The sequence below is a fragment of the Montipora foliosa genome, chromosome 3, assembly GCF_036669935.1.
Source record: "Montipora foliosa isolate CH-2021 chromosome 3, ASM3666993v2, whole genome shotgun sequence".
In the NCBI taxonomy this organism is placed as follows: Eukaryota; Metazoa; Cnidaria; class Anthozoa; order Scleractinia; family Acroporidae; genus Montipora; species Montipora foliosa.
The window spans coordinates 58,688,801-58,703,800 of NC_090871.1; the positions used below are offsets into that span (position 1 = coordinate 58,688,801).

General features: G+C 39.4%; 1 protein-coding gene across 4 annotated transcripts in view; it reads left to right on the forward strand.

Annotated features, from left to right (window-relative positions):
* Nucleotides 1–9,532: 9,532 nt before the first annotated feature.
* Nucleotides 9,533–15,000, forward strand: part of LOC137997812 (NLR family CARD domain-containing protein 3-like) — a 27,902-nt gene continuing 22,434 nt past the window's right edge. The window contains exons 1-3 of one of the 4 annotated variants that reach the window (XM_068844073.1): nt 9,533–9,624; nt 9,698–9,810; nt 14,635–15,000. The exon at nt 14,635–15,000 is cut by the window's right edge and continues 321 nt beyond it. In XM_068844073.1, the coding sequence (XP_068700174.1) occupies nt 14,682–15,000 (319 nt within the window). In that variant the 5' untranslated portion in view covers nt 9,533–9,624; nt 9,698–9,810; nt 14,635–14,681. Of the gene's footprint in view, nt 9,811–11,620; nt 11,713–14,634 lie in introns of all 4 variants that reach the window. The other 3 variants (XM_068844074.1, XM_068844075.1, XM_068844076.1) reach the window with 3 other exon arrangements.

Here is a 15,000-nt window from a genome sequence, read left to right on the forward strand (position 1 = left end):
ATCAGAGGACCTAAGACCCCGTGCATTTAAGCTTACAAAAGCTCGTGCTTTCAAATTTTATTCAGAAATGTACAAAGGCTTAAAACAACAAAAGAAATTGGAAAAGTTTTAAGCCTTTGTACATTTCTGAATAAAATTTGAAAGCACGAGTTCGATGTCATTAGCGGAAAACGGCATATATTAGACTTATTAAAAGGGTGTATAGACACCTGAAAATTTGAGGTGTCTATCATGCAGATACAATAGGCCATTTCCGAGTACATGTCTGCCTCCTCTTCAAAGTGAGTCAAAGTGCGAAGCTTTTGTGATGGTAATTAGTTCTACTTTACATATGAATGAAAACTAATTTTCATAACAAAAACTTCGCACTTAGACTCGCTTTCAAGAGGAAGCAGAAATGAACTCGGAAATGGCCTATTGGTTTTTTTTTCCCCCCCATTGTTAAAGTGCATGCAAGGATCACTTATCAATTTCGTCTTTTGTCTTTCACAAGTAAGAGACAATAGATGACTCACTCGATCAGTATTACAAGAATATCTGAATGGGATTTACAAATTATATTATTATTATAATGGAAAACCAGACTCACACATACATGTATCACACATCCAAATCATACTGTGCATATATGATGTCTTTTTGTATCATAATGTGATAATTATTGAACAGAGAAAAGTTCCAAGAATGGTCAAAACGTACAATAATAAAATACCAAGTACATGACTAGTTGTAATGACTAACCTTCAGTCTTAGACTCCTCCTATTTAACCTCAGTTAAAAGCAATTCCTCCCAATATGGTGACTGAATTGGGTGCATGGCAGCAAGAGTAACAGACTGTCCCATCAGTCACCGCGCTTGTGCTTTCCCAGATTTCCTGTAAAAAGTTCTAGTAAATGTCTCCATAAATAATGTACGATAACAGCGTACGTCGTGTAACCAAATCAAGGTTTACAAATGCTTGTGAAAAAATATGCCGCCTTGCTTCTCTAAAACCATGGATAGCTGCGGCAAAATTATATTACAGTACCTACGAGATTAAAATAACTGACTTGAGTCTTGTTATTTTTGGATATGGAATTTCAAAGAGGTACTGGGGAACAGGTAGTAAAAATCATGGAAATTCCAGGGGATCGACGGAGTACCGTGAAGCCCCCCTAGAACGGACAATCCTGGCGGGTGGGTGTCAAATTGGAAAAAAACCTTTTTTCAGTGGGCCGCTGGCCCGATCAAATGACGTTTCTGATCCAATGACATGAAGTTCGATCCAGTGGCATGACGCGCTTAGTTCAATCGAATGGTCAACGATCCAATGACATGAATAACATTCAGTAACACGTGAATGTGGTTTTTTGAAAGAATGATGTGTTGCAATGACATGAAGTCCGATCTAATGAAATGAAGTATGTAATCCAATAGAATTACGTATGATCCAATAAAATGAAGTCCGATCCAATGACATGAAGTATATGATCTGATAGAACAACGTACGATTCAATGGCATGAAGTCCAATCCAATGACATATGAACAATATTTCCGATAGAATGACGTTTGATTCAATGGCATGGCGTTAATGGTCCAATGGCACGAAACTCGATTCAATGACATATTTGTCCCAATTCCCCCTCCATAAGCTTCCCTGCTACCAGATCGAGTCTCGATCCTCTAATGACTTGCAACAATCTCTGGTAGATCTGCTCTAACTGACACACATGACTCTTGACAAAAACCCCTTTTTAAACTGTAACAGGTTTCATACAGTTTTGGCACACATACTCGTTGGAATGTACATGTAACAATAGCAAGCTGAATGATAATGTCAGCCCCATACAACTGTTACAATAAATAGGTCAACTGGAATTTACAGCTAACCCTAACCCTGGCAACACATACCCTTTCTACATTGTCAACTAGAGCAGAGTCTAATGATGATGATGATAATGATGAAGAGGTTCATAAGTTGATGAATTTTCAGGTTGTGTCACCATTTTTACATGAAGTTCATTCAAAAATTTATGATTATGGTGATGAAGATGATCACAATATCTATGACATTACACAGTACTTTCTGTGAAAAATGTGGTTTAGACAGATATCCTGTGATTATTCCAGGAAACATTCGGCTGTCTACCGAACATTATGAAATCTTAACAACTAACAATCACTTCACCTTTCCATTTGGAATTTAAAATAAACGTACATGTAGCTGCCTCATCCTTCCTGTTGTTCTCCCTGTAACTAATTGTGTGATCACTGTTGTCTCTGTCCTCTACAAAACCCAGACTGAGTTTATTGTAAGCTGTTCTACAGCTTCCTGCTGTGATTCCTGGTGTATCAATGATACCAAATTCTCTTCATTAAGCTTTACTGGGCTGCAATAGGCATGCATGCCAAGGATCAGGTTGATTTTCTATTCTTGACTCTGGTTCCACAAGCGCACTTTCTATTAGTCCATTAGGATGATCGTTCCCAGACATTAATATCATCCTTGTGAGCAAGTCATGCCTGTATATTTCTGACTGCCCTAACTCATGATAACTATCTGCTAGCTTTCCTGTTCCTTGCTCTCCCCGATTAGGTAGTGGACTAGAATCTTTCAAATGCTCTTCTATGTTATCCCCTGCAACATTACAAACTGAAGTTACCTATAACATACATTAATTTTCACCTGACATTGTGTAGGTCTACATACAAAACAGCATATCCAGTATAAAATTCCCCATAATTTACTTTCAACTGACAAAATTTAAACGGCTATAGTTAGGGTCAAATTTGGGAATACTTTGCTACGAAATCAGAGTTGTGAGTAATGTCCTAACTTTCTTCCTTTCTTTCTTTCTTTTTCTGCTCAATCCCTTGAGAGTTCATACCATTAGCACCCGGTATTATCGCAATGAGACCAACATTGTTCTGGATGATGTTTGCAACTCACACACAGAAATGACTTCCTCGTCTTCCTGTCCTTCTATGTCCTGCAGCAAGAATTCTGAGCACACTAGTACAGAACGCATGCGCCTTCGTAAAATACGTATTGAGAAAAAAAAATTGCAAAAACTCTGTTTGGGGTGCCCCTTGCTACTTTCGATCCAAAGAGGGAGAGATTAATCGGTCCCTGAGCCATACGTGATTAACCCCTTGACTACGGTAGCTCCTCTATTAGTGTAATAAAAACTAAAGATAGTCTATAGTTGTGAATTTTTTTCCTTGTTCTTGTTCGTGTGGTAAGCACACTAGTACAGAACGCATGCGCATTCGTAAAATACGTATTGAGAAAAAAAAATTGCAAAAACTCTGTTTGGGGTCCCCCGTGCTACTTTCGATCCAAAGAGGGAGAGATTAATCGGTCCCTGAGCCATACGTGATTAACCCCTTGACTACGGTAGCTCCTCTATTAATGCACTAAAAACTAAGGATAGTCTATAGTTCTGAATTTTTTTTCCTTGTTCTTGTTCATGTGGTAAGCACACTAGTACAGAACGCATGCGCATTCGTAAAGTACGTATTGAGAGAAAGAAAAATGCAAAAACTCTGTTTGGGGTCCCCCGTGCTACTTTCGATCCAAAGAGGGAGAGGTTAATCGGTCCCTGAGCCATACGTGATTAACCCCTTTTTTTTTCTTTAATAAGTCTCACAAGGAGCTTTTTTTATTTACAAGTAAAAAGGAATTCAATTTGATTTACATTGCATTTGCCTGGCATTTACGGCTATAATGATGAAACTAATTAATGTAACATATTTACCTAGAATGTGAAGACTAAGTGATTATTCTCGACTTTAGCAAAAGCTTCTGCAAGGCACCACTGATATTCAAAGTTTAAAAGAGTCTGTCTCGACGAATACAACTTAAACTGAAACCGCAAATACGATTTTACTATGGATACAGAAATCGCTTCCGGTGGTACTGTGACATTGTGAAGTTGATGATATACGGCCGATTTGTATATCGAAAACCTGGCAACAGATAGTGTCCAGTTAATTAAGTTGACATGGTTTTGACTAATTGGTTCACCACTTCTTTTTACTTTACCAAGTAACCTAATTGTCCTCGTTAGTTGTAGTTTACTACTTAAAATCTTATCTATAAAGGTCTTTGTATATATCCAAAACTGAACTACCGTTAGACAGTCAAGAAAAGCATGTTCGACGGTATCAGTCTCACCACAGCGGAAACAATTTGCAGAGTCTTGAAGGCGCATTCGCTGCAGAGATAAACCAGTAACAATCATCCTGTGTGCAATCTTCCAGTTCACATCACCCATCTTGTTAGACACCAGTGGAGAGTACAAGGCTCTCCATTGCTTTGCATTGAAACTAGGCGCCGGCTGAAGGGTACTTTCCCAGTAGTCTATAGATGGTACAACAGTTTCAGTGGTTGGTGTAGCTGATGGTAAAAGTCACGCGTCTTACATGTAACAATATCCGTGGGAGGATGGCCTGGGTTCGGGTTAACAATACTAAAAACGGGTTGTAAGGTGGGTTGATTTCGTGTTTCGCTCGTGCTGATCTGGTGGCACCATTCTTTTGGTAAGGCGTGGAGAAGATCATTTAGCTCACGTGCCGTTGTGGATAATGGACGGTATCCGGAGTGATGGTCTGATATCAGCTCGTGGATGGCCGAGGCTCGCAAGAAACCAGGAACAATTTCGTAACAAATATCTTTGATCTGGATAATTCCGGCTTTGATCCAATCTCCATATATCAAAGTCCTATTCCTTGAAGTAATCAAGCCATTCAGAAATAGAGGTTCTTTTAGAATGTCCGAGACAGATACTGGGGTCTGGGAACGTGTACCATATTGGCTATGCTTGCACCAGGCTCTGAGCAGCTCCTGGTGAAAGGATGGAATGTCTCTGTTGATGTTCTGCAAAGAATAATTCAGGGCCAAGGTCATTTTACCGAGCTTCATATTGGCTATACGGAGAAAATGAGCTGTGAAATTCTCCCAGTGCGCATCTTCTGTTATGAGTAGCCGCTTCAAGGTGTTCATTCGGAATGCTTGAATTTTAGTTTCCAGGCGAGGGATGTTAAAACCGCCCTCACTGAGAGGTAGAGCGAGAATGTCCCTATTGACAAGCGGATCAGTTTGTTGTTCCAGAAGAACCCATAGATGGCATGTTCAATCTGCGCACAGGCCCAAGATGGTACAGAGAGAGATATAACATTGTACCACAAAGTGGAAGTAAGGAGACTATTAATTAAAAGGGCTCTTCCCTTAAGGCTTAAGTCTCTGTGCCGCCACCCTCCGATGATATTATAAATTTTCTGAATCTTTGTTTCCCAGTTTATCCGAGAACAGTCTACGTTGCCAAAATATTGGCCCAGGATCTTTTCCGGGATGAAGTCATTGTACCAGTCGAAATCATGTAGCTGCTCTGTACGCTGTGAAAAAGCTCCACACCATAATCCCTTACACTTGCCCTTGTTAATTTTGGCCCCAGAGGCACGCTCATGGCAGTTAAAAACGGAAAAACTTTCTATAATGGAGTCATCATTTGTTACAAGTAAGGTGGTATCATCAGCAAACTGGGAAAGTTTGAGCTCCGTATTGGAGTTGAGAGGGATGATCCCATGTATTCTAGGGTTGTTCCTGATGTTCACCGCCAATGTTTCGGCCGACAAGACATACAAGGGCATGGACAAGGGACATCCTTGCCTTAGTCCTCTCTCCAAGCCAATAAAAGCTGTGAACCAACCATTCGTTTTAACAGAGCTAGAGACTGAGTTATATATGACTTGGATCCATCTCAAGAAACTGGGTCCGAAACCAAACCGCTCAAGTGTCTTAAACAGGAACCCGTGCGCAACGCAGTCAAAAGCTTTCAGCTGATCCACGGAGATCAAGGCGAGCGGGACATTCTCTTCGTTAGCATACGTGATAACATCGTGCAATTGGCGCGTGTTGTCATTTATTGTGCGACCTTTAATGGAGGCAGTCTGATCAGAATGGACAATAAGGGGAAGTACTTTATGAAGCCTATTAGCAAGCGCCTTGGTTAAAATCTTATAATCCGACGTCAGTAGTGTAATTGGCCTCCAGTTCTTAAGCAGTGTTCGATCTCCCTTTTTAAACAATAGGGTAATTATCCCACGTCGTTGAGATGCCGAAAGGCGCCCGGCCAGAAAGGCGTAATTGAAGACACGTGTCAGACTGTTGCCAAATAGAGGCCAAACATGCTTGTAAAAGTTTGACATCAAACCATCTATTCCAGGCGATTTATCGTTTTCCATCGAAAGAGCAGCTGTTCGAAGCTCTTCGTCCGAAAGCTCTCCCTCACACAATTCGCACGCATCATCAGGCAATCTTGGCAATGCATCGTTCAGAAACACCTAATGAGCTTCTTCATCACTCACTTCCGCGGAATAGAGCTTTTTATAAAACGCATAAGACTCGGACAGTAATCCCTTTGTATCAGATACAGTATCCAAGCTATCCTTTGTAAGAACTCGAATGGCCTGGTCTGCTCTACGGCTTTTCTCCAGCGAAAAGAAGTAACGTGTACTTTTCTCTCCATCTTCGATGAAACGAGCCTTTGTTCGAACCTTAATGGCCTCAAGATCCACCAACTCCAACTGCCTAAGCTTTTCTTTTGCTGAGAGGTAGCGTTCTATGTCACGAGTTGTGCCATTTACAGCCTGTTCTTGCAAACGATCCAGTTCGCGTTCCAGCTAAAAAACGTTCATGCCCCTGCAACTTACGACGGATCTTCGCGCGCCTTATTGCAATACCTTTAAACTCCTGTTTTGCCCTGTCCCACCATTTGAGCGGATCATCAAAATCATCCAACTTGCTCTGCCAGCAACCCCAAAAGCGTTCCATATCAGCTTGGAACAGAGGATCTTTTAAAAGATCATTGTTAAAGTGCTAATAGCCCGGGCCACGCTTTATCTGGTCAAAATCAAAGGTCAAGCAAATACAATCGTGGTCAGAATGAGCATAGGGTGTAATATCTACAGAAGTAACAAATTGATCCACCGTTTTACTTGTCAAAAAGAAGTCAATACGTGTCCGTATAACGGAATTATCCCAAGCATTCTTCCCAGTCCAGGTAAAATTCCGTTCATTTCTATGGCGAAACCTCCATATATCACACAAGCCATAACGCATATTTATAGTGTTCAGAGAAGCGACTGCAGGATTTCTCGGGTTTGGATTCCCCCCAAGTTTATCAAGTTTCGCTTCCATGATGCAGTTGAAGTCACCAGCTACAATGTTGTCAAATTCACTTGAAAGAAATCGATCCAAGACCGTAAAAAAGGCTCGCCGCTCAGTATCTGTATTGGGCGCGTAAACATTGACTATGTTCAAAGTGTGATCATCAATATCTAGTAAACTAGGAGTAATCAAAGATTAATAAGTGCGTTCGAAGTTCAATGAATTTACCTAAAATCATACAAAAAACATAGGAGGAAATTAGTTGAGATATTAAATGAGAAAGACGAAGTATTTAAACAGCAACATGAACAATAGTAACTTTAATAGTGAAACCCAAAAAGCTACGAAATTCTTCAACAACACGGCCGCAGCAGCTACGAAATTCTTCAACAACACGTCCGCCAACACCCGATGTTCGATGTTCGCGAAGAAGACAGAATTTTGTGTCGCACGAGGCAGAATCCTTTGCGCAACGAGAATGTGACGTCATAATTGCCCGCCCGATAGAAAGCCCAAAAAACCCTCAGGGCTTTCGCTAGCGTTCACAGGAAACCCACCAAATTAGGAAGCGTTCTCCTTCGTCGAACGCAAATATTCACAATGCGACCCTCATTATCGCATTCTACATGCCTTGTTGAGTGCTCAAGGAGGGAATGGATTAAAATGCCAACACCTCGCGAAATTTCCGTCCCATGGGCGAAAAAACTGTCACCATCCCACTCTCGCTTGATTTGCATTTCAAGATCTTCAGACCAATACGTCTCCTGTAAATAAATAATATCAAACCTTTTCCGAATAAAATATTGGAAAGCTAAATTTCGTCGATCAGGAGAGCGTAAGCCCCGGGCATTAATACTTGCCAAAATGGTCATTACGGCTAACCAGAGAAGGGCAATAGATAACAAACGAGCCATTACGAATCAGATAATGTTTTTCCATTATCTACTTTTTTACTGATGAGTTTCTCCGTTCGAGGTTTTGCACAACTTACATTCGGCACAGGGTTTATTCTTTGCCTACGGCGCACCGCAACAAAGCCGGAGTCAGAGTCCGAGTGCTGCCTTTTACAACCTTGAACGTTTTCTTCAGAATCCATATCTTCAACATCGTTTCCAGCCACAGCTATTTTCTCCGAATCCACAGAAATCCCTTTACTACTTGATTTTTTCTTTTTCTGATATTTCAACACTCGTAGAATCATCTCCACTTTTAACGTTATCCGGGTTCACCACGATTACCGATTCGCGCTTTTCACAGATATACATGTATGACATATATCCGTATTCTTTACAAATTACGCATTTCACTTCGGGACATCGTTTTCTCGTATGACCAACTTGATGGCACTGACTACAAATGGGCTGTTGGTTGTCATGTATCACTCTACACCATTCACCACCGATTCGAAGTGAATAAGGAATAGAAGGCTTCGTGAACAACATCTTTATCAAACGATTACCATTTTCTAAACCCGCTTGATCGTGATCCTTTTTATATTTTAAACGTATGACTTCACTTTTAATATCACCGTACTCCTTTAAAGCCTCTTTAACATCTTCATCTGGAATGTAGGATCGCAAATTCATAATGCTAACATTTGTATATTTACCGTGCGGTGGATGACAAGAAATGTGACTCTCTTCGACATCAAAACCCTCCTCGAACAACGTTTCCACATCCTCAGCATCTTCTACTTCAACAAGAAATTCTCCGGCACCCATATCTTGAAACACAACGATTCTTGACTTAATTCCATTCTCGATGGCTAGTTTAAGCTGCCTTAAACTCGAATGATGTGGAACTTTAAACACGACGCTTCGACCTTTACGGTCCGCCATTACGGCCAACCGAACTGCAAGAACAACAACAAACTCCTTTGGACGCCAATAAACAATCAAAACTTTCGCAGAAACAATGTATAAACTTTCACGTAACCAGAGAGTACCAAACTTTCAAAACCGCTCAGACAGCCGCAGATATTTCACCAGAGCTTAGAGAAAGCCACACCCGACAAACCCCTTGACTACTCGCAGCTCCTCTGTTAGAACATATGTTTAATAGGATGGTCTATAATTTGGAATTTTTTTCTTGCATTTCAACATCCGTAGAGGATATTACCTGGCCGCGCGGAGATACGACATTTATCTTCGAGTGTTGAAGAATATTTCACTACTTTCACGTGTGAAGATATCATGTTTTCGCGCGAAAGCTCACTTGGTATTTCATTAGTGTTTATATAATAAAAACGCATACTATACTTAGCCTTACACATAGTAACGCTTACTGAGTCAGGACAATATACTCAGTCTTACACGAGGTACTTAATTGGTAAGACTTTATGATGGGTGGACAACTATATGATGGCTTGACATGAGGTACTTCCTGTCAAGCTTTTCAAAATTCAAATTAAAAATTATAGATTTTGTGTTTTTGGTTTATCAAGACATACACATCGTTCATTCAGTGAATGAGGTGAGTGAGATTCGCGACAAGGTCTCATAATCCACGAACAATGAAGTGGTTGCATTTTTATGTTCGCTTTTAGAAGATTATCGTCTCATCAGGCCCTTTGTCTCCGCGGGAACCGAAAAGCACTCACCACTGTATCGGGCAAAAGTTACACCGAATAATCCTGAGGGAATGAGAGTTGTCGAAAAGGTAAGAGAGATCATATTTGTTGCACTAGAATTAAGCGTAAACAGAAATTCACGCTGTAAAAGTTGCTTGAATCGTGCAGGCCGGGATGGCCTAGTGGTGAGAGCAGTCGCCTCCCACCAATGTGGCCCGGGTTCGATTCCCAGACTCGGCGTTATATGTGGGTTGAGTTTGTTGGTTCTCTACTCTGATCTGCTCCGAGAGGTTTTTCTCCGGGTACTCTGGTTTTCCCCTCTCCTCGAGAACCAATATGATTTGATATGTGTTAACTTGTTAATTTCAATTTACAGTGTCGATTAGTGCTCTACGGCGCTAGAAGATTAGACACAATTAAATGAAGTCCTTTCCTTTGGAAAGGAAAGGAAAGTAACTTAATTTAAGTGTCTAGTCGTTCTAGCGCTGGAGCACAAATTGGGGACACTGTAAACTGAAATTAACAATGAACGCAAATCAATCAAATCAAATTTGGGAAAGAATTTTGATATTGTTCAGTTCAGTGTTTATTTCTAACCTATTATAGTGAATTCTAAAGCCTGCCGCACACTTGAGGAAAGAGCTGAGCAAACTGCCTCGCAAGGCGGTTTGCTCAGCAGTTTCCTCACGTGTGCGGGGAAATTCTGGTGAGAAATTTACCTCGCGAGGCCGTGAGGATAAAATCAAACCTATTTGATATTTTTGGCCTGGCGAGACAAATTCCTCAATGTGTGTGGCCATCGTGAGAATCGAGCTGAGCTTGGTTTAATCAAGCATCCAATAAAAATACATGGCATACACACGTGACTCCAGTGGTTCAAGATGGTGTCGGAGGAAGCAATTCCGACGTCACTGAAGTCACGTGAGAATGCCATGTATTTTTATTGGAAGCTTCATTGAACAAGCTCAACTCAATTCTCACGATGGCCGCACAAAATGAGGAATTTGCCTCGCGAGGCGAAAAATATCAAACATGTTTGATTTTTTCCTCACGGCCTTGCGAGGCCAATTTTGCACAGAAGTTCCCTGCACACGGTGAGAAAACGGCTGAGCAAACCGCCTTGCAAGGCAGTTTGCTCAGCTCTTTCCTCACCGTGTACGGCGGGCTTAAGACGTTTGGAGTATTATTCAAGCATAAAGCATAGTAGGATTTGGAAAAAAACGAGAGGAGGTCGCTCTTGTCAACATCTAAGATTACATAGAGCAGTACTGTGTAATGATAATCGTATTTTTACAGCAAGAATGAAGTGACATCTACATAATTAATTTGCAAAATCCTATAAGGATATTTAGCAAGTTCCAGTGCAAATTGCAAAGATAAAATGAGTACATAAATATGTGCAACTAAGGTGATAAATAATTGTGGTATAATAATAACAATGAAATAAATAACAATTGGTGGAACTAAAACTTGAGCAGAGACTTAATCATTTAGAGCTACTTTAAAATTACTTATTGAGGTCATACAGTACATGTACATGTATTTATGATACTTGGCGGTAAACTCTTCCAGTCAGTAATTGTTCTCGGCCAGAAACTGTATATATACTTGTCACATGATGTTTTTACGGGAATAAACTTCATCGGATCAAAGATTCTAGTTTTCGTTACAGTTTTATTTTTCGCATCATGTGGAATATTGATTGCTGCTTGGCTGGGTAGTGTCTTGTACATTTAAGTTACCGTATTTACCCGTGTATAAGTTGACCTTTTACAACCAAAAAATCAGCCCAAAAAATTGCCCTCGACTTATACACGAGTCATATAGAAAGACCTGATGGAAAGCACGTGGAGTTATCTTAGTTTTCAGTACTCCTCAAATTCGTAGTTTGGTCACCAGGTTTTCCAAGATGGCAGTGTCTTTCGAAGCTCTTCGGCAATCCTTTGGTCTTCTTATCTAAATCTTCTTTTAAACTCAACATCGAGATCAAGGTTAGTTAAATGCAATGTGATTTACTCCTACTTAAGTATTGTAAAATACTTCTCTAGTAAATCAAAGAGCTGATACGTGCTTAAATCGTGATGATCTTGATAAACTTTACAGTGTACGATTACACCTCTGCTTTTTTTAATTCACCATGTTTTCAATACATTCTCAGGAATATAAGATTGACGTTTTGGAAATTTCTATTGGTGTGAATTTTTTGACCTTGAAAATGGGGGGTCGACAGCCTTGAAATTAACGAAAAAATCCAGTCGCCATTTTGCAAATTTTAGTCAGAAAATCGTCACGCTAGCCCCGTCACACTTGCATTGTGTTGTCAGCAGTTTAGCAAAACAAAATATGAGTCCACAATATGTACATGTACATGTATGTGTAAAGAAATCGCTGAAAATGGCGAATGATATAGAAGGATTTGAGTTGTGAACGTAACATCGCAGCTAATTTACCCTATCTTCAGAGTGAAAGGAAATTCACGGTGAGAAACAAAATAATTTTGTCATTTCTTTACTTATTTTTATTAGCAAAAATAGCAGCAAAGTGGCAACTGCTAACCCTTTTGTTTCGAAGGAGCAAAGGTGAAAACAAGTCGCAAATTTGTGACTTCTTCTCATCAGGTATTTCAATTAGCTGCAAAGGGGAAAAAGTCAGTCGCAAATGCAACTGTATTGGTCGCAATTTCACTGAAGCTCTGAGTATTTTTAAAATGGCGTTTTGATCTAACAGTTGTTGAAAACACGGGAAAATGTTCAGCCGCAGTGAATTAATTATAAATATTGACTTCACACCATTGAAACTGACAAGTATGCCATGTGGCTCTTTCTTTTGTGTCAGCGGTACTATTTACAACTTATGTACGCAAAATATTATAGTAAATGCCAGATCATGTACATGTATTCCTGGGTTAACAGACTAGACCTGTAGTGGCCAAAATTCACTTGATGTGTGGGGAAAGAGGGGAAAGAAAAGTGTTTCTGAGGTCAATGGAAAAACAAATTTTTTAAAGGGGCCGAAAGTAACACATAAGTTCTAGACAACCAACTGAGATTGTCGAAAGACGCTTCATCACTTCCATGACAGAATTGCTTACTTTATCACTGAGTCATCTGCTTATTGACCATATTCTATATTTTACTCTAGTTTAGTTGAACTTATAAACATCCATTCAGAAATGTTGACTCTCAGTTTACCGAAGCTTTATTGTGGGAAATCTGTGTTTACTGCAAACAATCAAGCCTTTCTGATACAAATTGGCTAAGATATCGTTTTTCATCATATTTCATCAAAATTCAGTTGAGTTTATGCATATTTAAAAAGCTTGAATATCTCTGGAACAGAAAGAGATATCTGAAAATAGTAGACAGCATACTTCTTATACAGACTACATGCTTATGTCTTAAAATGGTTTAGACAGAAAGATGTGAATATCGCACAGTAGCACTTTAAAACAATAATAATTACTGGAAATCGCTATCGCTAAGTGCCATCAAGACAGTCAATATATAGTACATAGTTTTCAGATCTGTATCAGAGTTCCAAAATTCCCAACAGTGGTTGTAATTTTCTTATTCCAAAGTACTGCAAGTCAACTTATGTAGTTAACAATAGTACAAGAACAATAGAAATTGCACACTTTGTCTCTTGAACAACAATGTATTAATGTCAACGTGTTTTGTAATAATATGGACAGTACTTCTGTAATTTTTCGACGGCAGTAATTTTAATAGGAATAGACAATAATTAAGTTGAATAAAATCAGTGCCATGTGAAAAATCGCCAAAGCGTTTTCAGACTTTTCAGTGTGAAACATGTATTTAATAGTGGGCAATCAAACTCTCTCGCTCATGAAAGTTGTTTCACTTGAAGAATTTTTATTTTGCAAGATACAGCTGTACAGCCGTGAATTATAAGTCAAATTGATCGTTGAATTGTTTACTTACTGTATTTATTTTGTTGAGGTTTAAGATTTAAAAGGTACTAAAGAAGATAGAAAACTAGGAAATCTTTCTAAAGTTTTCCTAGAGAAGTTTTCCTAGAAAACTAGAAAATCTTTCTATTTTTGGGAGTACTTCCTTTGTTTTGCAGGACCATATGTGAATTGTTTACTTTGCAGACAACATATTTCCTTTGAAATTTAAATTTAATTGTTCTCAACTCGTTGGTTACGAAAATGAAAAACATTACTGGTTAACTAGCAGTCCGTGGGCCGAAATTGATTACTTTTGAGCTCTTTCACTCAATATAATTATAACACACTGGTTTGAAAATACATACACTGTATTAAAGAACACTCAAAGCAAGTGTGCACAACGCAATGGTCAGGGAAATGGGGAAAAAAGTGTTTTCATTCACTTGCGAATAGTCGCGCATCATGAAAGTTTGTCCAATGACATCACACACCAAAACACGCACTTTCATTGGCTCTTGAAGTCACATGATAAGCCTTTGTTCCCAAACCTTACATTACATTTTCTCTGGAGCACTCTTACTTTTTTCTGCATACACAACAATCTCATTCTTCTGCTCTATAAGGCTGTCACCTTGTCAGCCTCGCATCTTCACTCGGCTCACTCATTCTCAATAAACTGGGCTGTTTGAGAACCCAAAACCCAGGTAAAATTAATTTGAATCATAACACTTGATATCTGCAAAAGACAGTTTTCTGCTTCTCTTGTAACATAAGAGCATGCACATACAAAATGACATACATTGTACACAAATCAAAACAAAATTAATCAATTTTGTTGCACAACTACTCCAGTATGCTACAGTGCCTTTGCTAAATGTTCAAGTGAAAGCTGTCAAATGTAATAACCATGTACTTGTTGTCACTTATTTTTCTTCAAATTTGTTTATGGCAAATATGGAATCTTATACATGATAGATTATTTTGCTTTGTTTTTAAATCTCAGGTGGAAAGAAAAGGAAACCTTGTTTGCCTGTCCCAGAAGACTGTTACATGTACATGTATGTCATGCCCCCAAAACTCAGGGTCAAGCCACCAAAACAGAGTGATCTTCCAATTGCCAGCAAACCCTTGAGAAATGCTGATCTGCCAATTGATATTTTACTATTAACAGTGGAGGATTGTGAGTTCTTGAGTTGTTTCTCATTTCTGGATCGACCCTTCAAGCGATACAAGAAAGAAGTTGGTCCGATCTATTTTGGATACACTGGTAATAATGGTGACCAAGAGAAGCTTAAAGTTGCATTAATGAAATGTTCTAAAGGTGCCGCAGTCCCAGGGGGATCATTAACAGCAGTAAAGAATGCTGTCA